The 26,712-nt window shown below is 45.7% G+C and overlaps 1 protein-coding gene across 3 annotated transcripts in view; it reads left to right on the forward strand.

Annotated features, from left to right (window-relative positions):
• The window catches only part of KDM4B (lysine demethylase 4B), a 183,419-nt gene that overhangs the window by 115,749 nt on the left and 40,958 nt on the right, over positions 1 to 26,712 (forward strand). For 2 of the 3 annotated variants that reach the window (XM_082206281.1, XM_082206282.1), the window contains exons 9-12: positions 2,182 to 2,378; positions 10,192 to 10,364; positions 18,337 to 18,833; positions 26,017 to 26,137. In XM_082206281.1, coding sequence (XP_082062407.1) covers positions 2,182 to 2,378; positions 10,192 to 10,364; positions 18,337 to 18,833; positions 26,017 to 26,137 — 988 coding nt within the window. Of the gene's footprint in view, positions 1 to 2,181; positions 2,379 to 10,191; positions 10,365 to 18,336; positions 18,834 to 21,954; positions 22,545 to 26,016; positions 26,138 to 26,712 lie in introns of those variants that run through there. The other variant, XM_082206283.1, reaches the window with a different exon arrangement.

Below are 26,712 nucleotides of genomic sequence, written 5' to 3' on the forward strand. Positions count from 1 at the left end.
CTCTCTATACATTGCAGGGGCCAACTTTGGCCTGTGCTATCTCTTTGCATATAGTTCCCACTGTGATCCATATGAGTCAGACAGGGCAATAGTGGGTTTGTTGATGCAGCTTTATTGCAGCTTAGACCACAGTAGACTAGCACCCTGCTTCTCCAAGTGAGTGCCTTGCCTCCCTTCCATCCCTGGGAACACACTCAGGTGCCTTTTTTAATTACTTGGGGGGGGGGAGGACTATTGGAAAGCTGTTCGATACAAATCCCTTAAGCTACTGTTGATGGAGGCTCTGGGGAGAGCTCCAGCCCAGCCAGGAACCTGAAACACGGGCACCATCTGTGGTCTGCAGCTCCATAGCCAAATTACATTCTGGGATCTTTCTTTCTGTCCTCTGCTATTTTTCATTAAGCGAATTGGGTTTGCTGGAAATCGCCCAGCCATAAATATTCTCTCCCTGTTTGGCGCTGGTGGGTTATTATTGCTTGTTTTTCACTGCAGAGCAGAAGGTGGTGCCCTGAACTCTCTCTCTGAAATGAGAAAATGGGAGGAGGGGACAATCCTCCAGCAAAGGAGCGGGAGCCTGGCAAGGGAGAGCCTTCCCCTTCTCCTCTCCTGCCTGCTTCACTTTCAGAGCCATAAATATTTTCAAAAAAGAGCCAAGACAGCCACCTCCACATTGGTTGGTTAACTTTAAATCTGTATGTGCAAATATGTGTCCCACCCCATTGCCTCTACGGCCTCCCTGGCCCACAGCCACTGCCTCCGAATCTGTCTTGCCTGGGCATTCATTTCTCATCAATGGCTCACATCCCCTCCTGTCTTTGGGACTGTGAGTTTGCTCCTCATACACACTGGCATCTTAGTCCCTTGTCTTTGCCCTCCATTTTGCCACCCTTGTTTCCTACATGCCTCTGCCGCCACCTCGCATTATTCAAGACTATTCGCAGCTCCTCCTGGACCTGAGTGTAGGCAAGGTGAGCCAACAGTGTGACGCGGCAGCTAAAAAAGCCAATGCAATTCTGGGCTGCATCAATAGGAGTATAGCATCTAGATCAAGGGAAGTAATAGTGCCACTGTATTCTGCTCTGGTCAGACCTCACCTGGAGTACTGTGTCCAGTTCTGGGCACCACAGTTCAAGAAGGACACTGACAAACTGGAAGGTGTCCAGAGGAGGGCAACCAAAATGGTCAAAGGCCTGGAAACGATGCCTTATGAGGAACGGCTAAGGGAGCTGGGCATGTTTAGCCTGGAGAAGAGGAGGTTAAGGGGTGATATGATAGCCATGTTCAAATCTATAAAAGGATGTCACATAGAGGAGGGAGAAAGGTTGTTTTCTGCTGCTCCAGAGAAGCGGACACGGAGCAATGGATCCAAACTACAAGAAAGAAGATTCCACCTAAACATTAGGAAGAACTTCCTGACAGTAAGAGCTGTTCGACAGTGGAATTTGCTGCCAAGGAGTGTGGTGGAGTCTCCTACTTTGGAGGTCTTTAAGCAGAGGCTTGACAACCATATGTCAGGAGTGCTCTGATGGTGTTTCCTGCTTGGCAGGGGGTTGGACTCGATGGCCCTTGTGGTCTCTTCCAACTCTATGATTCTAAGGTTTTTCACTTTCTCCTTAGGGGCTGTTGTCTCCAACCTTAGCAGGCAGTGCTTGTTCATATTCCATGTCCTCACAACAGTTCAGTCAGAACAAGAGGGGCTTGGAGATGTTGATGGGCGGCAGCCAGTGTTAGAAACTGAGATATGAAACCTAGGAGCATGGGTGCAACAATGGAATGTCTAGGCGTGCTTTTCTATAACTAGAATACAAAGCTGAAAATGAATGAACTGCAGCTAAAATATTATGTTCATTTTCACATGGTCTAGCCCACCCCCCTAACATTCTTAAGAAGGTCTCTTCTGCAGTCTTCAGAGAGTAGCTGGAAGTGGGGAGGCAGAAAAAGGCCCTCCTTTCCTTCCACTCTGCAGTTTTAATCTGAAATCTTAGGCCCAGAGCTCAGACACTGCTTGCGCTAATGAAGTTCCTCGTCGCAAAATGCGCCTAGAACAATGGGAATTTTGAACTCTGGTGGCAGCCAGTTTGGGGTATGTGGACTGTAATGCAATTCTGTTGGTACATCACCACCACCAACACCTCTTCCTTGTAACACTAAACTGATGGGTGTCTGGACTTTGTTTTTCAGTGCACGTGCCGGAAAGACATGGTGAAAATCTCTATGGATGTTTTTGTACGGGTTCTCCAGCCTGACCGATACGACTTATGGAAGCAAGGGAAAGACATCACTGTCTTGGACCACATGAAACCTACAGCTCTAACCAGCCCAGAGCTAGAAACCTGGAATCAGACGAAGAATGCCCTGAAAGCAAAGATGCTTCGCAAGTAAGAGGGTCCTTTTGTGCCCACTTCTTGTCTGCTTAGAATGTCCAGAGCTGCTCTGGAGAGACCACAGGAGTCCTGATGTCACTGCTGAACTGTCAGAGAAGAAAAATAACATTGCTTCCACTTTGGAGGGCAGGCCCAAGCAGCGGCATAGCTAGCCAATCAGGTGCCCGGTGTGGCGTGTGTGTCCTGCAGCCAGGGGCGGGGTGAGCTGCCTATGGGGGTGGGGCAAGGCAAGGCAGGGTGCTTTGCGTGGAGCCTCTCCGCAGCCTCCCCCTCAGCTGTAGGGCAGCTGAGGCGGTGGGCAGACACAAGCCCCACGCTGCTCGAAAAAGCAGCGCAGAGCTTGCAGGCAGTCCGCCTGCTGCCTCCCCCTCGGGAGAGACGCGTGGCTCAGGCATGTTGCAGGCCCCTCGGTGTGGCACCCAGTGCCCCCCGCCTCACCTAGCTACCACTGGCGTAGGAAGGGGTGTGTGGTGGGGGCGGGAGTTACTTTTTTTTTAAAAAAAAAGTTGCCATTTTGTCACCCCCTTCAGTGATGACACCTGGGGCAGCCCGCACCCACTGCACCCCCTTTCCTGTGCCACTAGGCCAAAGGAGGAATATTGTGACACGACCTTACTAAACATGATCCTCTCTTGTGGGGAAGAGTTTTGTCCAATGGAGTCGCATAGATACATAGGGCATGCCCCCCCTCTCCCCTCCCCCGCCTGCTCAGCAAACCCAATATCTGCAAGAGTACCTGCTATTATTTGCTTTTTTTCTTTTGAATCATAGAATCTTAGAGTTGAAAGGGACCCCAAGGTGTCATCTAGTCCAACCCCCTGCAATGCAGGGATCTCAGCTAAAGAATCCATGACAGATGACCACCCAACCTTTGTTTAAAAGCCACCACCTCTCGTGGGAGCCTGTTCCACTGTCAAACAGCTCTTTCTGTCAGAAAGTTTTTCCAAATGTTTAGTTGGAATCTCCTTTCTTGCAACTTGAAGCCATTGGAATGCTGCCTTCAAAATTCTCCCTCCCACTTCCTGCTGACTTTCAACTGTGGTAGCTTTTTTGTGTCACAGAAAACACCCAACAAGTTTTGCAGTCTTTTGTGCCAACCTTTAAAATATCTACAATGATGGGCCTTTATATAAAATGGCTGTGTAATTCAACTTATTTTCTGAACTAGATAGCATTTTTTGTGCATTTCTGCTTTCTGGAAGAGAACAAACCTTACCTGGGTGGTTTGCAGGCTAACACCTAATTTATGACAATAGAATGCTGCTTCCGTTGTTTTTAGTTTCCCCCCTCTCCATTCCAGTGTAAAAAATATAGTTCCTTATCGTACTCCCTCAAATCCTTTCATAATTTTGAAATATCCCTGTCAGGTCATTTAATGTTGACATGTCTGACTTGAGCTGCGCTCGCTTGCTCTTGCGTTTTAGATGGCTATCGAGTGTCAAGCTTATTTGCCACACTCAATTTATTATACCAGTCAGGATTCAGTTTCAGAATCCTAGTGCAGAGATCTTGATACAGCCAGGGCTGTCTGTATATTCTCCACTTCTGTACACTTTATGTTAGCATAGAGCGGACTTATCTGTCATAGAGTTTAATATCCTGAGAACATTTCCCTCCCAGTTTGAGTGTTCATTTTTGAAACAAGTTTCCAGCCCTTACTATTGCAGAAGAAGGCTTGGAGTGCCTTTCTCCTTTCCCCATCCCATTATTTCTTCCAGTTGCTCCAGTGGTGGATTTCACTGCCTCTACTAAAAAACTTCCCAAAGGTCTTATGTCCTCTAAAGCTATTTAAAAAACCAAAACCAGTATGGGAGTCAGTTCTGTTAATTACTAGGATCGGTTTACATTTCTTCAATAGATTGTGACATACAGGGTACCTACATCTAGAAAGTGTTCTAATCTCTACTGAGATTCTCCATTTAAGCCTGGAAGAGCTTGGAGAGTGCTTCACATACATGGTGCACTCAATGCAGTAGAGGTCATAGGAGATGCAGTTCCCAGAGTTCTGGATACCTTGGATGAAACCTCCCTAGGAAGTACAGTGGTACCTTGAGTTACAAACACCTCAGGTTATAAACACTTCAGGTTACAAACTCCGCTAACCTGGAAGAGTTACCTCTAGTTGAGAACTTTGCCCCAGGATGAGAACGGAAATCGTGTGCTGGTGGCGCAGCAGCAGCAAGAGGCCCCATTAGCAAGAACAGTTTCATATTAAGAACGGACCTCCGGAACGAATTAAGTTTGTAACTAGAGCTACCACTGTAATGTGAAGCAGGCAATGGCAGGGAGGACGCCATCTGTATCAGGACGTGCACAGGCTTCTAGGCCCCATCACACTTCAGAAGACTATATAGTGTTAGTAATTCTCTCTCTCTCTCTCTCTCTGTGTGTGTGTGTGTGTGTGTGTGATGAGAGAGAGAGAATTTAAGATAGTTGTCTGCTTAATTAGTCCTTTCATAAAGGATTCACGGCAAATTTGATGCCTGACCTCTAAATGGTCACCACAGTGGAGTAATGACCATTAGTGAGGTACAAATGTTATCCTCTCTCTTTTCTCCCCTCCTGCCCCACCCTCAACTTAATGCACTTTGCTCTCTTAGCCTCTCCTCCTCCTCATTACTTTGGTAGCTCTCTGTTATGTCATTTGTCAGTTGTCAGCAGCAGCATTACAGTGCTTGCACTCTGTGGTCGTTATGCCTCATGAAGCAGCTTATGCTCTCAGTCCAGCTTCAAGTGTGCTCTGCATATATGTATGTCATGCTTCCATCACTTACCACTGCAAATTATTTGCTAGCTAGCATAACCTCACAGGTACAATCACCTTTTGCTTATTTTAATTTTTGCTTTTGTTTCTCCTTCTCCTTCCTTCATTCCTCACCCTCAAACCTCTCTTGCTTAAAAGTGTTTTATGGTTTTAAACGGAAATGCATTTTCTCTGCTCGGGCAGACTACCATGCTAGCAATACCATTTTTCTGCTTGAAAACCTTGTTAACTCTAAATCAGCAATCCTATCATGTCTGCTCCTGGCAGAATAGAGGATGGTTGGCTGAGGATCCAGTTTTTCAAGTTGCCTTTAATCGTCCCTTCTCATCCTCTAGCAGGGCACACAGGCCCTACTGTCAGCTGAGCATGACCTGCTGGGAACCAGAGCTGGAAAAATCCCAGGCACCTGGGTGTCTGGGCTGCCAAAAAAAAGAGAGGAATTTTAACAGATTTTCCCTGCCCTGTGCAGACCTGGTGCCTGACAACTAGATATTGCAGGCTCCTAAAAAATGTGTGCTGGCACCTAAGAAATTTGCATTACTTTCCCATCTCTGCCAGGAGCCATTTGTCACACTGCCCTTGACTCTTATTTATCAAGCATGTAGCTGATTTTGTCCCCAAATCTGCCTAACTTAGTGAAGCTGTTGGCTTGAAACATGGCTGCTATTTACATAACGGTTAATTGATTGTGGCTAAAGCTAATTGGCCAACAGAGTGGATTGTCAATAGAGAGCAGCGATCCCATTCCACAGACTTTCATTGGATTTGAAGGTTTTTATAAATGGTTTGTTCTGCCACAAGACATGAAACCAAGTGTATGTGTGTGTCTCCTGCTCCACCACCCACCCACCCCAAATCAAGCACGCTTTAGGAAGAAAGCAGCCTCTACATGAGGAGGTTTAGTGGTAACACTGATGGGGAAGAGCCAAATCCTTCTAGGGGTATGCTGCCCTTTCTAGAAAGCTGTGTTATGGAAACTGTTACGGAAAAGGAGCAATGCAGCAGCGAGCTGCAGCTGGCTGGAAAGCTAAACAGGATGTGGTTTTGGGGACTGTACCGTGGGAACAAAGGGACAGTCTATTCACTGTGCTGAGCACCGGATGTTAGCTCAGAGTGTCATTTGACTTGTACAGGAAGTACAGGAGGTGGGTTTGTATCTCTCTGCTGTTGGAGTTTGAACAGCGCAGACGTGTTTCTCTGTACTGCTGCAAAGACAGAAATAAAGACATGTAAATACATTTCTGTCTATCTCTTTCCCCTCCCTGGGGTGGGGGGGAGCAGGGAAGAGTGGTGTGTTCTTCTCACGCTTGAGGAGGATCGCCGATCGTGACCTTGCCTGTATCCTGCCGGGAATGCAGACAGGGAGGTCAACCAGGAGATCAAGCCGGGTGCTGGAGAGTGGGCAGTTCCTCTGATAAGGCTTGAACTCCGACAGAAACCATTGGTTAGTTTATCTTAGTACGGGCTACCCTAACTGGCATCAGCTCTCCAGAGATTCGGACAGAAGTCCTTTCCTAGCCTTACCTGGAGATGGTCAAGTACTTGCTCATTCACCATGCTATTTATAGCTCTCCTACCTTAGCTGCTTCTTACCTTTTTACCTCCGTATTCTGCCTAGTCCTAGATGACTAAGTCTTGCATTAGAATATTGGCCAAGACAGCTTTCCAAGGAGATCCAAAAAGTCACAGCAGCTGTGCTGGTTGGATCCAGAGGGAGGAAACCTCCAGGTGCACATACACACACACACAAAGTTCTTTATTGTTCAAGAGTGCCCCTGAGGGAGAGCTTTGCTAAAAATGCATTCGGCTCAGTAAAAACCTATTCTTGTATATTAGAGGGGTCTCCCTGCTTTCTCCTGCGGTTGGTTCTTTCCTGCAAAGCAGGACTGTGCCTTACCCCAGTTGGAGTTGTCCTGCAGAGAAGAGGGCATCCAGCAGTGGCTCAGGTCTCCGAGATCTATTTTACTTGTGACTTATTTCAAGGTGCCAACAACGGCCATGAGCAAGACCTTGAGCAGAGAAATAGGCTGTAGAGCAGAGCAAGGGTATTGTTATTGTTGCTGTTATTGTTATTAAAATGTCTATACCACCCTTCACCTGAAGATCACAGGACAGTTTACAATCTGGGATAGGAAACCAGAAAAGACTTGAAGGATTGTTTCGTTGCATTTGTGTTTATTATCTTGCCTTTTCTTCCCTGATGGGTTCCCAGCTGGTCTTGGATATGTTGAACTGTCTGGTCAGTGAGAGGCCAGACAGTGGAGGCAGTGGAGGTTAGTTTTTACAGAAAGGATATCTGTATAGCTTATCCAATTTGATGTCATGGATGTGGGAGAGGTTTGTCTTCCTCGGCTAAAGGATCCAGATATGATCCAAGTGTGCAGCTAGACAGAATACACTCCTGTTCATGTCAAGAGGGTCAACGTAGGAGTCATCCATGGGGTGCTGGACTTGTAGGTATTTTCAGCAGTCTATGAGAATGTCTGTAATAACTGGCGGTTCCTCAGGGTCTTGGCTAAGTTACCCCGTTTATTCTCAGCAGTGGTGAGATTGACAAGTAGCCTTGTTCACATTACTTTTAGATAACATGAGTCTACAGACCTGGATTGTGATGCATAAGGCAGTGTAACTTTATGAAAGTGAAGCATGCAGCTCCTGATTTCTACTTGTAGAGATGGGGTTAAATTAGCTGAAGTTTGCTCCAAATTTTTCTGCAAGCAACCCCCCCCCCCAGTCGCTAAAAATATAGCCCCCAACTTCTCCTGAATCTTAGTGAAACAAAATTCCAAGACTTGGGTTCCACTGGTGGGTTCCTGCTAACAAATTGTCTTGTAAGTGTGAAGTAAACTCACTTGGAGAGGGACCGTATGGCTCAACTCTGGTCATTAGTAATTCCTCTGCTAGTGTCTGCCTTTCTGGGTTTTTCTTTTTTTCTTTTTGGATGTAGAGCATTTCTCTACCTAGCCCCCACATCACTTCCAGCCGGTTGGGCTTGTTGCCTCATTAAAAGTTCCCGTTAGCTGTGTTCTGCTGTGACAGAATTAATGTTTCCCGCCCCCACCACCGACAGGCTGTAAAAGGTGTGGAACTTGGGTGGTAGGTTTTGGACTATTTAAAGTTGCCTTGAGTTGCTGTGTGCTATATTGGTAGTGGCTGAGAAGAGAGTGGAGAGGGGACCACAATATGTGGGGGCTTTTCTTCCTTCCTTCCTTCCTTCCTTCCTTCCTTCCTTCCTTCCTTCCTTCCTTCCTTCCTTCCTTCCTTTTAAGGCACATCTGTTTGCTGAAACCAATGGCATGCAGGAGACCAGAGGCATGGGGACACTTAATGGGTTGAAAGCAACAGGAAGCAACTTAATTAACAGAGATGTAGCTATGCATGCACACACATGCTCACACATATACATACACAGAGGTCGGGGAGAGAGTATTTACAGACAGGTGTTGGTAAATTTTGCTTCTGTGCTACAGAGAAGTTTTTTCAACTTTTTTTAAAAAAAATCCTTCAGAAAGATGTTTGTTACGAACACAGTTGTGTCGCCTCTTGGCTGTCACTTGTGTCTGCATGTAGGATGTTTGCTTTATCAGAAACACCGAGTAAAGGCAACATTGCTTCCTGCAAAAAAACTCAAAACCCGCACAATTTTGGCTGTATGAGGCAGCTGTTGTTGCACAAGGAGATAGAGAGGAAGGGAAGGGACATTTTATGAGCTCTGGGGATCCAGGACTACAACTGATTGTTCTGTTCTGTTCTGTTTTGTTATTTATTTATGAAAATTACAGAGAAAGAATAAATTAATAATTACACCTCAATAAAGAAAAAGAAAAGGAAAAAAAGAAAAAATACAATAATAAAGGGGGCGGGAATTAATGAGATACACAAAATTGTTCAAAGGATACAAACCATAATTTGAGTATTCTATACAAAAGGCTCCCAGAAAGAAATTATATTTATATTTCTTCTTATCTTTCTTCCCTTACATTCACTTGCTTTCTGTTCCAGTAAACTTGTTTGAATCCCTGTTATGTTAGTTGACTTCCCTCTCTCTCTTTGAGGCTTCGACACTTCTCATTGGTTACCAACAATCTGCATTCCTTTATTCAAATCAATTTTTTTCCATTAGTTATGAAACTGATAATTTGGGGGCATTTTAAAAAAATTGCTTTAAAAAATATCTATACAGTACAAACATTCTTCCAGACTTTAATCTCAGGATGTTCCGTGCCTTTATTTCTGATCTTTATTCATCCCTTAATACAGGTATGTTGGGGGCTGGACTATATGGCAGCAAAAATTGAACCAATGAGCACATACATAAGCCTTTCCTCTGACCATGTAAAGAATACTCCCCAACTTCTTCTTTCCTCAGATGGTACATCAGCCTGACCTTTTCCCCAATTTACAATAATAAAGAGGAAAAGAAACTTAATTTTGTCCATTGATAATACGAATAACCCCCACACAGCATCTGCTTCTGTCTAGAACATTGTGGTTAGCGTTTTCCTGTTTTTAGCTGCTGAGGAGCTTGCCTGGACAGAGGAAAGTGCCAGCACATCAGATTTATTGCTTCCTACTATGTTAGTGAGATGTTGAGTACATTAGAATCATAGAGTTGGAAGAGACCACAAGGGCCATTGAGTCCAACCCCCTGCCAAGCAGGAAACACCATCAGAGCACTCCTGACATATGGTTGTCAAGTATTCTTTACATGGTCAGGGGAAAGGCTTATGTATGTGCTCATTGGTTCAATTAGAAGAACAAGGGGGAGAGAAATGGGGCAGAGGTCATTTTTGGATTTCTAAAATCTAAGCATTTAGCTCTGCAGATTCAAAATCAGTTAGATACATGGGTATATAAGAATCATCATAAAGATATATAGTTATATATGGATATATATGGATAGATGATTATATAGAAATCATAAGGGTAAAATTCATCCAGGTGATCCTGCTACAAAATTGCTTCCAAGCAATTGCTTTCCTTCCTCCGCCAGAGCCTTTCCTTTCATGAGGCGTTACCATTTCTTTCCCTTCCCAAATCCAGGGCTAACAGAAAACGAAGCCAATCCCGAAGGCATAAGACACAGGATCAAAAGTTGCTTGGGGATGCCATGGGGATGGAGACTGCCTTGGATGAGGTGAAGGTGAAGGAGGAGCCGAGGAGAGTCCCAAGTTTGGATGAAGAGGACAAAAACAAAGCCTTGGATGGCAAAGAGGGTAAGGCTTATTGGACATTATAGAACTCTATATCATGAGCATCTAAGCTCTTATTAAAAATGTTTCTTGCCCCTCTAGATCAGGCTTACATTTTAGCACTCACCTGCTAACCAGATTCGACAAAGAATTGCCTGGTGGAGACAGGGACCAAGTGCTCTATCTCTCCCAGCGCAGAAATGTCATGAGCTGCTGGAAAAAGAGGCTTTGCTGTCTCTCTTCAGCAAGTGAGTAAATAGGACACTGGAGTTTTCGGAACACTTCACGAGCATAATGCCAACGGACTTTGCAAGCAAGCCTTGACTATGTTTATGCCCTACTTTTCAGCCAAGATGGCCTCCCAAAGCAACTTTGAATTAAGTTCCACACAAAGATACAATATAATTAAGGATATGTTGGTGGTGGCAGGGGGGACCATTTCTTATGGCTCTTGGCAGTGGCTATCACAGTCCAGGTGCCAGACTCTTCCTCTAGAGAGAGATTGGTAGAAGGGGCCGCAAATGGACTCAGTGGCTCACTGATGGCAATGATCCCAACCCGCAGAAGCGGCTCTCCCACTGATCTAGAGAATCTTCAAGATAGGACCATACGAAACCACCTTAAAACTGTTAGGGTACCTGACTGGGAATGGCTTTCAAGATCATTCCCAGCTTTACGACACAAAATCCTGACTGTTTGTGGGTGCAGGCAGCGTGAAGTGTTTCTGGTTGCCCTCTTCCTTCGCCCAGCAAGGGTACAAACCACAGAGCAGCTGGCTTAGCATTGTCCAAACCAGAATTCATGGGGGAAAGGAACTGCGAGTGTGGGTCTGGGGGTAATGCTAATCTCTGGGTTCATTTTCCCCTGGACTAAGGGGGGAGCAAAGAGGGTTTGCTTGAGCTGTGCGAACCAGCATACAGCTCGTGCACATCATGGTGAAAGCAAGCTGTTCTTTGCTGCTTCCCAATTTTGCCCAAATGCAGCCAGTGAAGCCCTTTAGAATGACGCCTTCGAGGCACAAGAGGGCAAAAGTGGGGCAATTTCTCCAGAATTCAGTTGTTAAATTCTCACTGGGCATTGTTGGTTCTTTTGGAGAGTACCAGGGCTTCTTTGCCAAAATGAAATCTATGCTTGCTGAAATATATCATCATTTACTACAGCCATTAAGAATTCAGCCTAAAATAGCTTTCTTGACAGGCCTTGGAAGTTTCTTCCAAAGCTGCTTAAGCTTTTCTAAAAGACATACATTTTTCTTCAGTACTTTGGAAAGGGTGGAATCTCTCATCTGTGTGGCTGCTACACCTTTCATTAGAACAAGGGAGGCTTGTGGAAGATTCCGAGGGGCGCAGTGTAATCAGCAGCAGCATTTATTTGTTTGCTTATATATCCTGCTTCTCTGCGAACGGCACCCTGAGTGGCGTGCAGCATAACCGCAAAACATATAATCAATAAGAAAGCACAACACAATTTCTAAAAGCAATAATAAAGAGCATAATACAACCAACACTTAAAATCCCGCTTGTAAGCTTCCTGCAGGCACCAGGTTGGCCATTGTGAGAATAGGATGTGGGACTAGATTCACCTTCGCTCTTCTCCAGCTTCAGGCCCCTTCTCATATTCTTATGTTCTAACACCAGCAATCCCTCAGCTTGTAATTCCACTGTGTGGAAATGTAAGAAATTTGACAGGCGGGTTAAAAACTAGGTGGTGAGAAATATATATTACTCTGATTGGTCATAAGGGAGCATTAGTAGAAGGTGAAAAATTCTTAAATTCTTCATTTCCATTCTTAAATAAAATGACAGGAGGCTACAGTTTGCTTATGGCTACTGGGAGCAGGGTGGCTGAGCAGGACTTCCAGTATCAAAGCAGTGTCACTTCTTTATCCCGCACAACCCTTTGCCATTCGTTATTTTTCTTTCATTTATTAAATTGGTATACCGCCCTTCACCCACAGATCTCAGGGCAGTTCACAACATAAAAACGGCTAGCAGAAATAGAATAAGCTACTTTGCGGTGGGGGGGGGGCTTCAAGTTGTAGAACTTAGATTTCTATCGCAAAGGCTCTGCTCCATTACTCCTCCGACTGTGGGTTGAAGGACATTAATGTGTTCTGAAAAACACATTTAATTAAAATTAAGTCTCCTGAGAACTCAGAGAAGAGGCTGCCTACTGCATCTCAACATGTTTCCCTGTTTTGCATTTCTTCTGTCCAAATAGCTTATGTTGAGTGGGGTGGGGAGATAATTTTTTTGTATGCCTTTTTCAGAAGTGATTGGATCACCCAGTCATTCATGACACAGCAGAATTACCTGTTCTTGGGGGAGGTATGGTCATAAGCAGAGCAGGTGGGCTTCTCTGAGAATGGATAACTATTAACTCCGTAGGAACTCAAAAAGTTAACCCTCTTTGACTGCAAGAGGGAAGCATGCCTTCAGTTTAATTTCAGAAAAGAAGTGTGCCTTTAGCAATCAGAGGTTTGGGGAATATTCCTCCTGTTCCACTCTTGCATGTGTGTAATGTGTTTGTGTTTAATAAAATACTGATTTTTTAGCTTCTTTGGGCACTTTTTGAAATGAAAAGGCAGAGTAAACAAATTGTTTGCAAACATTGCATTGTACAACCCTGATTTAATTGGGATCTGCCCATGTTTCTTTTTTCAGTAGCTTGATTCTGCAATAATTTTGTGCAGGAAAGCCAGGAATACAATACACTGCTCCCAGTCCTTGTCGCTCCTAGATTTTGTTGGACCCATTTCTTTTACTCCTTAGGCAAGGAGCCACTGGTGTGCGGCAAAGGAGTTGCACAACCAGAGCAAGTGACTCCCTGCCGCTCCATCTTGAAAGAGCCAACAGCACATTGAGCAGGACGTGCTTGGCTTCTGTACGAGCCCCAACAGTTACAGCATGGAATAAATGGCCTGAAAAATGCCGATGTCTCCTGGAGGGATGAGAGATAAGTGGCACAGGCAGAGCTGAGGAGCCTTGAGAAGAGAAGAGGGGAAGATGAATTGCTGTGTTCAAGATGAACAGCTTTTAAATTGGAGCTGAGCCCCGCTACTGGCAACTGCTTAACTGCCTGCATCGGTGGGATGGAGACTTTTCTTCCAGCCCTGTTACTGAAATTCTGACTTTGTGGCTGAGTAGCTTTTGATGCTGCTTCTAGGATGTTGCTGTTATCAGCCTGGACTTACTTATTTTCTGTTGAAACCTTAGGAAGCAGTGCTTGTTTATTGTGAGCTCTGGAGTAGAGAGCCAGCCTTTTCTTCAGGCTCCCACTCAGACCTTATAAGTAAATGTGCAAAAAACAACAACCCTAAATTGTGTGAAGGAAATAAGTCTCAAGCAATTCATCTGTGAGTAGCGTCAGACAACTGCAGAGTATTTTTATGGACTAATAATAATAATAATAATAATAATAATAATAATACAGTTCTCATTCATGGAGATGGTTGCGTGTACAGTTGCCAGTCAATGAAATGTACAGAAATAAAGTGATGTGAATCCGCCCTTGGAAAAGAGTTAGGAGTGCAGACTCCTCTCCAAAGCGTGCCTATGAACTGTTTCTTCTGTGAATCATTACATCTGCATGTCTTCATAATTAGGGCAGAGTCCCCTCTAGAAAGAGAGAAAAGGAGACCTTGTGGATTCAGACCAAAGGCTCATCTCATACTCCAGCATCTTGTTCCCCACAATGGCCCACTAGATCAGCATTTCCCAACCTTGGGCCTCCAGCTGTTTTTGGACTACAACTCCCATAATCCTCAGCTAGCAAGACCAGTGGTCAGGGATGATGGGAATTGTAGTTCGAAAACAGCTGGAGGCCCAAGGTTGGGAAACACTGCACTAGATGTTTCCAGAAAGCCCATAAGCAGGACACAAGGGCAAATTGCCTTCATGGGCCTGTTGTTGCTCTCAGCAGCTGGTATTCAGTGACATAATTGCCTCTGAACCTGAAGGGTGTATATAGCCATCTCAGATAGTAACCCTTGGCTGTTGACTAGATTGATTTAAGCTCTTCTGAGAGGATAATGGACTCCTGCACGTGGCGCATGTGGCAACGGTACAGCATACTCCTGAATAGCAACCTGACATGGGTCTGGCCTCAGGCAGCAGGCCTCTTTAAGGAAAAATATTGATCACCATCACCATACCTGATAGGTGCCGAAAGACAGGAAGCATTGGACAAAGAACCCTGATTGCAGGCTTAAAAGGGCCAGCCCACGACTCCTCCCCATCTTGCCTGCCCGGTGATTTTAGAATGTGGATTTTAAAAGGATCAGAATTGTTCCTTTGCTGAAGCAAGGTGTACCCTCAACAGGTGAGAATGCACCTTGATCCAGCAGAGGAGCAATCAGCTGGCGGACCATGCCTTGCTCAGGGAAGGGGACTGGTTCCCATTCAGCTCTTCCCCAGCCCTGCTCCTTTCAACCTCTTCAGCAGAGGTTGAAAGCAGCAGCTCAAGGCTGCTTGCAAAGAGCTTTGCAAGCCCCCCTGCTGCTGCTGCTTTCATCCTACCAAATCAACTGTGAGGAAAGGTTACAGCATTTTGGGGGCTTTATAGTTTAGAGGGAAAGGTGTGTAAAAGGAAACATGATAGAGGTGTATAAGATTATGCATGGCATGGAGAAAGCGGATAGAGGAATGTTTTCTCCCTCTCACGACGCCAGAACTGGTAGACGTCCCATGAAGCCGGAAGTTGGAAGATTCAGGACAAATAACATTTTTCATACTATGTATAGTTGAACTATGGAATTCGTCAGCGAGGGCCACAAAAGTGGATGGCTTTAAAAGAGAATTAGATCCACAGAGGATAAGGCTTCTGAGTGCCAGATGTTGAGATCACTAGTGGGGAGAGTGCCAGTGTGTTCAGGGGTAACCGACCTGTTAATCACGTGATGTCATAATGACATCAGATAATTCCCAAAAGTTGGCTTGCCAGAGGTATTGGGGAGATAAAAGGTCTGGTCCACCAGGTCAAAAAGCTTCCGCACCCCTGCTCTGAAATAGTTCCACTTGCCACCGACTGCTGCCAAAGCCACCTGTTTAGAAGTCAGTGAAGGACAGTGCATTGTAATCGCAGGAAGGGGGGCAGCTTCCACCCCCTACCCAACACGGAGTGTAAATGCAATCTTACATTTTGTGGCCAGGGAGAGATCCAATTTGACTTCTCATTTGATGCATTCATTTCCCTAAGGAAATTCTAAATTCCTTTCATGCAGTGCCTCAAAACCAGCTTTATCTTGAAGTATTGTTTACACAAATGCACCCCTGACTATTTTTGGCTAGATCTCATTAACTTTTCTTTATTTTATTTTTAAATAAATTGGTGTAAATAAGGCTCTTGGAATAACCGGCTTCTGGGAAATGTTGTGACACAGACTTCTGCCAGCAATAGGCTTCTGCAGGGGGAGTCTTAACAACTTCATCTAGCTCCGAGCTTACTCATTTCGTAGAGCCCCATGCTGTGCTTTGGCTTAGCTGATCCCCCTCCCCGGGCTTTGCAATGTGTTAAGCCCTGGCCTGTAGCCTTTGCTGGGCTTTAATGTCAGCATCTCAAGATTGGGAGGCGAGCTGTTAAATCTTCCTGATGGTGGTTACAGTTCCCCATTTCTCTTTGCCTTCCATCTCACTCCCCTTTGAGTACCCTATTCGTAAAGGAGAGTGACCTTTTATAGTTGTCCAGACATCTTGTAGGTGAAAAACAATCTCTCAAGAATCAAATTTTGTGTGTGTGTGTGTGTGCTGGAGGGGTTGGCGCTTTCTTGGTGGAACATCTATTATTTACTGTCCCTTGAATGGACTTGATAACTTTATTCATGAAGCTACTGGGGGAGGGGAAATAAAGTTCCATTAATTCACTACAAATGCAATAATGGCAGCAGTTTCGAGGCAGCTGCCATCATGACCCACTGGAGGGCTGGCAGAAATTTCAATTTGGGGGTGCATGTGTACTGGAATACTCGGAAAACAAAGTGGCAGTCGGGGGTAGGGAGTGCTCTTTTGTTTTATGGGTGGCCCTCTGTCTAGATGGGAAAATACTGAGGCATCTATCTGCCTAGTGAGTGTGCGTGCGATCTCAAAAGTGCACTCGTGAGTTGACAGTGGGGAGATAAAATGGATGGTGGTGGCTTCTGAGCAGGGTGGGGGCACTGGGCAGGAAAGAGATGAGAAGAGAGGATTGAGAGAAAAAGAAAAAAAAACGCATCACTGGCATTTTGTGATAGACCCCAGTTCAATGCCTGGCTTGATTCATGTCCTACGTTGCTGCCGCTGCTTTCAGAGACCTTGCAGGATAAGCTGTTTGGCAGAGAAGTGATTTAGGAGTCTCTGTTCAATGCCTCATTTCCCAAGTTTTGTTGACTGCCCAGCGTGTAATGGCAGGGCTTATGTGTATGGAATGAACTTAAACCGAGTGTCTGACTGCTGGGCTTGAAGGCATCGGGGAGCCAAGACTCATCTTTTGCCACAAAAGGAGCTCTTGCCTGTTCTTAGATCTTTTTTTAGAGTAGTAGAAGAAACTGAACCCAGCAATCTGGAAACCACACAGGTTTGTTTTTAAAATAAAAATAAAAGATGGACTATGTTGAGTTTTATAACGTCTTCATGGTCACTTCCGAGGTTCACTCTTCATTCTCTCTGGCCTGACAATGAGCATTCTACTTTCTCATCACTCACTTAGGCCGTGTTTGCATTAACGGTTACTTCAGTTTGTGCCATCCCTTAATTCACATTAACTCCTGTTCTCTTCACACTGAGAGAGGAGATGAAAGTCATTGCAGGCTTTCGTTTAAAACCTGCCTGTGTTCTTGAATCATTTGTACTGGAAGCACGTCTTCACATGACTTCACTGAATGTCACCCGTCTTGGGAACAGGTGAGGGATGTATTCTTCTACACAAGGAGGGAGTTGGTAGCACAGAGATGGAATTAAGAGTTTTAGCAGAAGCTCTGCTTTGTCTCCCTGCACCATCAGAGACTTCGGGAAAGAGGGTGATCTGGTGTGTTATATAAAATCCTGCGAATCTCAGCATTTTTAAAGGCAATTTTGACTGGTGTTGCATTTGTGGAACTTCAGCCCCAGAGAGATGCGACCAATTCTGCCCTGTTTTTCATCTAGATGCCAAGTTAAGACTTCCTGGGCCAGGTTCAGCTAAGTTCCCCCCACCCAAATCTCCCCAAATCTGCTTGGACAACTTGGGAGAACCCCCAGAACAGCACACTGAGAAAGGAGATACTGTTTTGTCTGCCAAGCAGAAATGCTTGCACTAGTGTGGCATAGAATTCCACCCCCGGTGTTTGCCGCAGAGGCGGTTGATTTTAATTTTTGGTAGATTTAATGGGTGCTGTTTTGCTAGTATGCTTTAGTGAGGTGGTAATCCACCCTGAAATCAATTGTTGTGCGAATTTATTATCAATTTTCCAATTAAGCACCAGCAGCATGCTGATTTTTTAGCCCTTAAGGCTAAGTGACATGGGTCTAGGTCTTAAAGCTGAGTATTTAAGATTAAATACTGGTTAGGGAATGTCTGATGATAATGAATTGTGAATCTAAGGCAGGGATCCTTCTGTACAGACTTTCTTGGGTGTTAAGATCAGCAGAAGTCCATTTGGGTAGTTTTGCTGCCCTCAGAAGTTCAGGTGAAAGTGGCCTGGAAGAGGGAATTCTCTGTGGTAGTCCCTATGTTGTAAGATTCCTTCACTGCAGAGGTGTGTCTGATGATTTAAATGTACAGCTTTGGGCAAGTGCTACACCCTGGTCTTTGACTCCTGAAATGTGTGTGTTCAGGACCCTCCCTATTCCTGTGACTGGAACTTCTTGTAAATGTTTTAAATTATGAATTCTAAATCACCGTAACCTGGCATGGGAGCTGCTAGTGAAGGGCAGGTAATAATTACAGTTACGGGGTGAAAGGAAGAATTTAATTGTGAGGCTTTGTTTTTTGTGAGTTTGGCAGTAGCCTTGTTGGAACTGATCATCTTCTTTTGTCAAAACAGGTGAATGCAAGCCGAAGACCCGAATCCCAAAAGTAAAAGGAGAAAGGAAGAAGAAGCAGCAGCACCCCCACCCTTTGCCCCAGCCACCTCAGCTCCCATTGCAACAACTTCTGCCTCCCCTGTTACTCCCACAGCCACCTTTGCTCAAGCAGCGGGAGGGGCAGCATCAGGTCCGTTCGGAGAAGGGGGGGCCTGAAGCCCAGCCCCCCAAGTCTGCATCAGTGGAAGAAAGCATCCCCCCAATGCCTGCCCTCGACGCCCTGCCCTCCGAAGCCCCTGGCGAGGAGGAAGGGCTGAAGCCACGCCGCATTATCCCAATGCTCTTTGTGGTTCCACGGCCCAAAAAGACATCTTCAGAAAAGAAGCACGCCTCGTCCCAAGACGCGCTTGAGAGGTTCGTCACGCAAGAGCAGGTGGCCCCCTTGGATCTTGGGGTGAAAGATGAGAGCGGCGAGGGAGAAAACGCAGATGTGCCTGCTGAGCCTAGTAAACTGCAGGTAGTGTTGAGTGTGGTGGGGTCTACATAATGAACGTCTCGTGGTTAAGCAGCCAGGTCAGGGTATAGCAAGTTTCCCTAGGTCCTCATTTGAAATTCCTTGCACCTCCAAACATAGTGGACAAGGAAGCGGAAGCAGCCACCACATTCCAAACCAATCCTTGAAAAGTTGTATAGAGGCCGCAGCACCATAAACTCCTCAATTTCCCTATATGCCATGCTCCATGTCCACGCTAGACAGCCTCCCTCTGATGACGCCCAGTGAAAGGCTTACATTTCAGAGCCCCTGAAATCTTTTGGGCAGCCACTATTTTCTGGGCCTCAAACACAGTGCTCTCCACTGTTTAACGTTGACCCTGGTTTCCTGTAAGAACCTGGTTGACCCATAAGGAAGTTCTATGAGTGACAGTGCGGTGGGCTTCTAGTCTGTATATAGGATGTTTCAGGGGGCTGGTTTCCTTTCTTCCTGGTGTGTCATTGTTCTTCCTTCTGCTCCCTTCTCTGCTCATGTCACTCTGTCTTCCCTGCCCAGAGAGGTGTAGAATAGGTTTAGCCAATATTGGTTGAACTGTCAGTACCTAGTAGGGATGACATGAAGGGATTCAGAGTGTTGACATGCTGCTTCCGGTATCGCCTGGGCTAGCACTCAGGTTGCATCCACAGAAGTGCTGGACAAACCCACCCTTCCACAAAGCACTCCTTTCTTAACAAAAGAGGATTGATGCAGTGCTTGGTAATCCATGCTGCTATCACTGCCAGTGCACTGTGGAAGCTAATGGTGCAGTTGTGCCTGCTGTGGGTTGGTTGTGTGTCCTGTGTGTAATCAGCTTGTAGACCTGTGCTGGTGTGAGCAGAGTCCCAAGTCCAGGCTTCAAGATCTCTCTTTTTCCCTGCTCCAATCCCCCACATCCAGGATGAGACTTCTGTTGCCTGGTGCACAAGGCTGCTCTTCCCAAACAAATCCGGCAAAGATAAATGTTTTTGGCGAAATCCTCCGCTGCCTTCTAGCATTCTTTTCCCCCCTTTTTTCTTTTTAAAGACAAATGCAAATCCAACGCCCCCTTTGCAGCTCTGCAAGATAGGTCACTATTGGTTCCATTTCACTGGTGGGGAACAGAGTGCTTGTGTCTTCACAGTCAGTGCATAACAGAGGACAGACCTGAGCCCAGGGAGAAGCCAAACCTCCTAGTCACTGGAACAACATGGGTTCTCTGATGAGATTGCCTTTTTGGATCATAACAGTCTTCTGATTGAAGATGCAGCATTGATAATCTGTTGATGCTTGGATTGTTTGTGAACACCATGTGTTTAGCTTGCCGGGCCGGGAAGATGATGACAGGAATGGCTTAGTGCTCGCCCATCCCCAAACCCCTGATTATTTCTCAGAGACGTTAATGCTGCTTTTCCCCTCTGATGAATCCGAACATGAAATAACCTCAACTGTGAGGACTAAGAATCACTCCCCCAGGTGACAAGGCAGGGAAGCTTAGTTGACCCTCATCCTTTCAGGCCATCTAGGTATTGGCAGGCTAGTACAAGCATTTTTGGGCTTGCTTGCAAGGCTTGCTTAGCATTGTTGTTCTTAGCTCTTGAGCACATCGCATCCCTTCTGATGTGTTTATCTTGTGCTCCAGCAAAAGGAATGATCCCTGCCTCAGCCAGGTAATTTACACACACAGTTCAAAAGGTTGGACTGAGGGGAGGGACTTGATGCTTAGAAATTAAATGATGGCAAATAGGAAATTTGCTGTATATATTTTTTCAGCCACACATGTGGTCTGTATGCATTTGCACCTAGTAAGAGGACAAAAAGGGCACCTTGTGGGCTTGTAGTCTGCAGTGTCCTGACAGAACTGCCCTGTTGTAACATTTTCTCATGGTTTGTGTGTTACCCGGAGAGGAATTATACCAATTTTGAAACAGTGTGCTTTGAATCAAGTTCATCAGATTTTAATGTTCAGGGCCTATCCTCACTTTAAAAGGAGTTTGGGGTTTTGTATGTTTAGTCAATCTGTCTACCCTTCTGTAAATCACCTAGTGGTTTTGTAAGTCTTGTGTTTTTGGAATTCCTTTTAAATTGGGCAGGCATTGAGTAGAGGTTTGACCTAGAGTTTGACTCTTGCCAAGTGGGAATTCCCCCAGTGATATCTCAGAATGCAGTATTGGAATTGGTGGCTACAGACAGTTCATCTGAAAGTGCAGTGTGATGTTGTCAGGCTTAGAGGAGTTTGAAATGGCTTCTTGTTGAGACAAAGCCCCATCAGCTCACTGGGCAGACTCTTCTTTCTGTGTGCTTCTCATCTGACTCTGTCTTTGACCTGTTGTGTTTGGCCAGTGATATCACCTTCTTCTTCAGCCTTTAAGTGGCTCGCTCAGTTGGCCTGCAAACTTTTTATTTATTTTATTACATGTATATTGCATCTTTCTTCCAAGGAGCTCAAGGTGGCATACATGGTTTTTCCTCTCCCATTTTATCCTCACAGCAGCCCTGTGAGGGAGGTTAAGCTAAGAGACCATGACTGGCCCAAAGTCACCCACAGAGCTTCACAACTTGAGTGGGGACTAGAATCCCAGGTCTTAGTCCAGTACGCTAACCACTAATCCACACTGGCTCTTGACATGACCACCACCCCTGCCTCATCCACCCATTATATTTCTCTCCAAGCAGAGAGATTTGCTTAATGACACTGTCATTTATGTTAATGTTATATACTTTATATCATGTTGTTCCCCGAGTATAAAATTTCCTCAGGGCCCAAGAGGAGTGACCTTAATAAGGGAGCCATTGATAGGGAAGAATTTGTGCTTATAAGCAAAGAACCACCGTACCGTTGTTGAGGTGAGATAAACTTGAAATCAGGCAGATCTCCAAGGCCCAAGAAATTTGGGGTGCTCTTGTTGTGTGTTGTCTGTTTCTCTGTCGAATTGTTTGTCTGTGTTGAATTGTGTGCCCTTTTGAACGCTGCATTCCACCCTCAGCCCCTGGAATGTGAACAGGGTTGCCCAGATGAGTGTGCTGCAGTGTAAGCTGAGTGGTTCAGGATGTATTATTATTTTTTTCTAATGTGGGGAGGTGGCCATTGCACATTCCAGTGTAAGTAACGCACCTTCACCTGTTGCAGGCAGTCCTACGCTCGGATGATATCACCTTGTGGAGGATCCCTAGAAGGGAGAGGCGGGAGTTGTTCAAGCGAGTTAGCGGCAAGCCAGCGAGATACGCTGCAGCTTTGTTCACCCGTATGGTCCCCCCGGATGAGCTGCGGAGGTGGCGAAGCACTGTTAGCTATCGCGGGGGCAGAGGGAAGCGTGCTCTGCCACACAACGTGGTTGCCCGCTTGAGGCACCTTTTGTACAAGCAGTACTCGGACATAGTGGCGGCTGACTGGAGAAAAATCCGGTTGAAAATCAACAAGATCCTTTGGGCTTAACGGGGCCGCCTCTGGGTGCCTCTGCCCAGTCCTGAGTGGCGCTGGAATGCACTTGGCTCTTCATGGGAGTTCTCCATGGCTGGCTGCGCCAGACGCCTCCAAGAAATCAGACTGTGCTGCAACCTGTTAAGTGCCTGATGCCAAAGCAGAACTCTTGTTTGCCCGTGTTTGTGCTGCTGGCCAGCGCATGGGCGGAGCAGGTGCAATGTTTTACACTGTCTGGCTGTGAAGTGCCTGTGGCTTGTAGCCTGGCAATAAATGGTGGTGTTGCTGTTTTCATTTTCTTTCTTTCCTTGTGGTCTCTTTTGTCCCCCTTTGAGTTTTTAGTCTGGTATTCCGTGTCTGTTTGATGTAAGACCATCTGGCTGAGCATTAGAAACAAATGGAACCTATGCTTGGCAGCCCCAGGTGGTGATGGAGGGCATCGCTTCCGATGTGGCAGGAGGGCCTGTGAACATACGGTTTTCCCTGGCATAAATACCCCATTGCTCTTTAAAGATGGGCATTTTTTGCTGTCAGAGTTTCTATCCGTTATTGGCCCATGCAGCTTTCCACTTTTTGTGCATGCTGGTGTCACAGGATTTCCTTAAAATTGTACTCCAAGAAGAGGAGGAGGAAGAGGAAGAGGAAGAGGAAGAGGAAGAAGAAGAAGAAGAAGAAGAAGAAGAAGAAGAAGAAGAAGAAGAATGATGCATTAGTAGTATTATAAGAAGCTGGGGATAGCTAGGAGTAGAATAGGGGGGTGAGGGGGAAGTTTGGGCCTTGAACAAAATACACTTTGAAGGCTGCAATTATATTTTTGGGGTGATAGTGGAAGCAGGCTGAAAAAGTGTCAGCTATCATAGAATAAGTCCCCCCCATAGCCAAGAGCAGTGCTGCCATCTCAGGGGAGCATAGAGCTTGCAGTTCCACAGAGAAACAACGTGTGGCTGAACTACTTGGGAACTCCTCGCTGACAGACATCGTTACTTCAGGGTAATGTCCCCAAAATGGTAGAACGAGAGGTGTATTCCAGAAGAGCTCTTCCTCTCTGCTGCCAAGTGGTGAAGAGTTTTTATAAAAATGTGTAACTAGGAAATAACTGCAGGGCTGTCTTAGCTTGTCGTGAGGTTTTTTTCCCCCCAGAATCCAGAGCAGCAAATATTGAACCCCCTCCTGCAGTTCCCCTTCGTACACTGTCCCAATTCTCAGAAGCAGAGAGCAAAGGTGTTTGGATTGTCTCCCTAGCCAAGACATAAGAGCAGCACAGTTGCGTCTCAGCTGTATTGCTTCAGACTACTCATGTGACTGAACCTTTGTAGGCGTGTGGAGGCACACACAGGCGCATGCACACACTGAGGAAACTAAAGGACACAACCGACTGAGCCATTACTTTCCACGGGTCTTTGTTCCATGGAACAAGTCCCCAGTCCGGGTCATAAAAGTGTATATTTTCTCCTTTCCACTCACCCATGGATATTGGCATTGAGAATAAAAATAGCACGATTAATTCTAGATAGATTACCTCTGAGTCTTGTTTTGGCATAAAAAGTGGTGATTGGTAGGCTCTTCTCTGGTACTGTATACTCGGTCAGCATTCCACGAACCTTACCTTAGCACAGTCCCTGACACGTTTTTTTAAAAAAAGTAAATTGATTTCTGGATAAAAAGGAAAAGCCCACACAGCCCCCTCAGTGGTGCACAAAGAATGTAGATGAAGAAAAGGGCCCTGACTCTTCTCCACTGCAGAACTGAGAATTACTGAAACACACGGAATTTCCTTGGAGTGCCTATACTGAGTCCCCATCGCTAGGCAACCCTTTCTCTGACAGAGCATTTCTAGCATAATTGGCTTTGTGGGCTTTAAAATTCAGATGGATGTGTGTGTGTGCGCATATATGTCAGCAGGTAGGTGTGACAATTGTGTGTATTCATTGGTTTTGCTATGAAAGCTACTAGGAGTTTGAACACAACGCATGCGGAAGGAGAAACAAGCCGGTGCCTCAACTGGGGACATGAAGTCTGCCTGGTAAATGAAAAGCTTATGTCAGTAAGAACTGTTCAGTTGTGGTTCTCCCAGCTCTGTGCATCGTTTAATCCAGCCTTCCTGAGCAGACGCAGGCCACGCTATCACGGGAGTGGAGATGGCCAGCTCCTGGATGCCCATGAATCACCATGTTCTCCAGAATGCAGCCCAAGAGTCTGAATGTGTATCTTGCAACGTTAGCAGACCTCCTTGTCAACCAGCACAGTGAAGTGTTCACCATCTGGACCATTCATTAGAGGGTGGACTGTGGCTGCCCAGTGTAGAACAACTGCTTTGTATGCAAACTTCCCCAGACCCAATTGTCAGCATCACCTGGTAAATCTGGGAAAGACCCCTGTAAGAAACCCTGAGTTATCACTGTCAATACTGAGCAAGGTTGCCCCCGGTCTGCCTTGATCTAGGGCAGTTTTCTGAGTTCCCTTTTAAATCGACCCTCCCCTTTTTTTTTAGAACCAGGATGACTAGACTCATACTTTATCTTGGGAGAAAGGACTATAGCTCAGATCTGGCAGACTAAGGTCTCAGATTTTGTCCCCAGCATCTCCAGATAGGAATGGGACTCCCATCTGAAACCCCAGGGAGCTGCTGCCAGTCAGCTTATATAGACAACACTTAGTTTGGTGGACCAATGAAGTTGTGACTCTTAAAGTGGCACGAGAGTGCTTCAAATCTATGGCATGGATGCGACCGTTGCCTGTGTGCAATCCCTTCCCTCTCTCTAGAAGGTTGGCGAAAGTTAAAATAAAATACTGTCTTAAAATCAACACAAAATGGGCGATACCTTGTGTTAGTCATAACTGAGTATGGTTTAATTTGATGATATTGCCCATTTTTTTAAAAAAAACACCTAAAAATTATTCTTTGCAATAAAATGTGACTTGTTAAACCAAGACGCCCAGATTATAAAAACCACAAGTGTTCTAAAAAACCTGGTTTTAATAGAAAGATTTTCATCTGGGGATGAAAAGACTACAAGACTTGTGCCAGACGAGCCTATTTCACAAGTGGAGTGTCACTATTGAGAAAGCCCTCTCTTTAGTAGCTCTTTGAATAGAGTGCCTCTGTCACATACTTATCCAGTCCTGCTTTTAAAAGCCTCTTTTAGAAAAGAAAAATTTTCAACCCCCCCCATTAGCTGTTTTCCTTGCCCAAATGCTGTCTCTAATGTCATTAAAAAGGTCTTCAGAACTTTCACGCTGGAGTATCCATATAGAAAATAACTGTAACCCTTCTCAAAGGTACATGTGTTACATGCTCTTGCAATCCTGTGCAAGGGGAAGGATTTCCTGTAGAATTCAGGGCCTTGAGGGCTTCTGCTTTGATTTGATTGAGGTTTCTAGCCCTTGTGGTGGCGGAGAAAGGCTTGAAAGCGTATGTGCAATGCAGAAGAGTCCTTTCAGTGACTTCTGTAGTTCCAGGCTCCTCATTCATGGCAGAAGCAGGCTGGGTTAAGCAAAATTGCTAAACACTGCGTTCACTTTCAGAGTTCACATTGCTCTGTTGTGGAATTTGGGCTTTTGTAGCATAAGGGGATGCACAGCTCTGACTATGCTCCCCCCCCCCCAACTCGCAGGACTTTGCTGACCTGGTATCACCACAGGGCAAAGGGTAGCGATGACCTGCCTTGAAGCTTTTCACTGTAACATGCGCCTTGCTTCCATCACCCTGAGTTAGCTGACATATATTGAAATAATACGGTTGTATTGTTTTGTCATTGTTCCCCCCGCCAGACAACTTCTACTTTCTCTAAACTGAAGATGGAGATTAAGAAAAGTCGCCGCCACCCACTGGGCAAGCCACCCACACGCTCCCCACTTTCTGTGGTGAAACAGGAAGCTTCAAGTGATGAGGGTAAGTATACAGGTTCTTCCAAGCATCTTCCAGCTATGCTGTCCAACCCTCCCCGTCTTTCCTGGTGGAAATATTCCCAGGTAGGGGTGTGTGTGTGTGTGTGTCTTCACCTGCCTCTCGATCTCTACAGATAGTTATAGTATTATTTCTGTCAGCCAGCGGATCCCCACCTGGGTATCCAAACTTGCAGGATATGGCAGCAGCCCAAAGGTCTTTCACTTAACCTGCAACCTTTAACTGCAGGTGCCCGGGATTGAACGTGAGACCTTGTGCATACAAACCTGTTGAGTGAGGAAGGACATATTGGTTTCTTTTTATTAAGTGTTCATCTGTACAGTGGTGCCTCGCAAGACGAAATTAATTCGTTCCGCAAGTTTTTTCTTCTTGCGAGTTTTTCGTCTTGCGAAGCACGGTTTCCCATAGGAATGCATTGAAAATCAATCAATGCATTCCTATGGAGACCGTCCAGGGACAGAGGGGAAGCGCCGCTCTGTCCCCTCTTTTGAAGCAAGGGGCTGCGGGGAGAAGCGATCTTCTCCCCGCAGCCCCAGGTCCGGGGACAGCAGGAAGCGCAG

Source organism: Podarcis vaucheri, assembly GCF_965113315.1.
Source record: "Podarcis vaucheri genome assembly, chromosome: 18".
In the NCBI taxonomy this organism is placed as follows: domain Eukaryota; kingdom Metazoa; phylum Chordata; class Lepidosauria; order Squamata; family Lacertidae; genus Podarcis; species Podarcis vaucheri.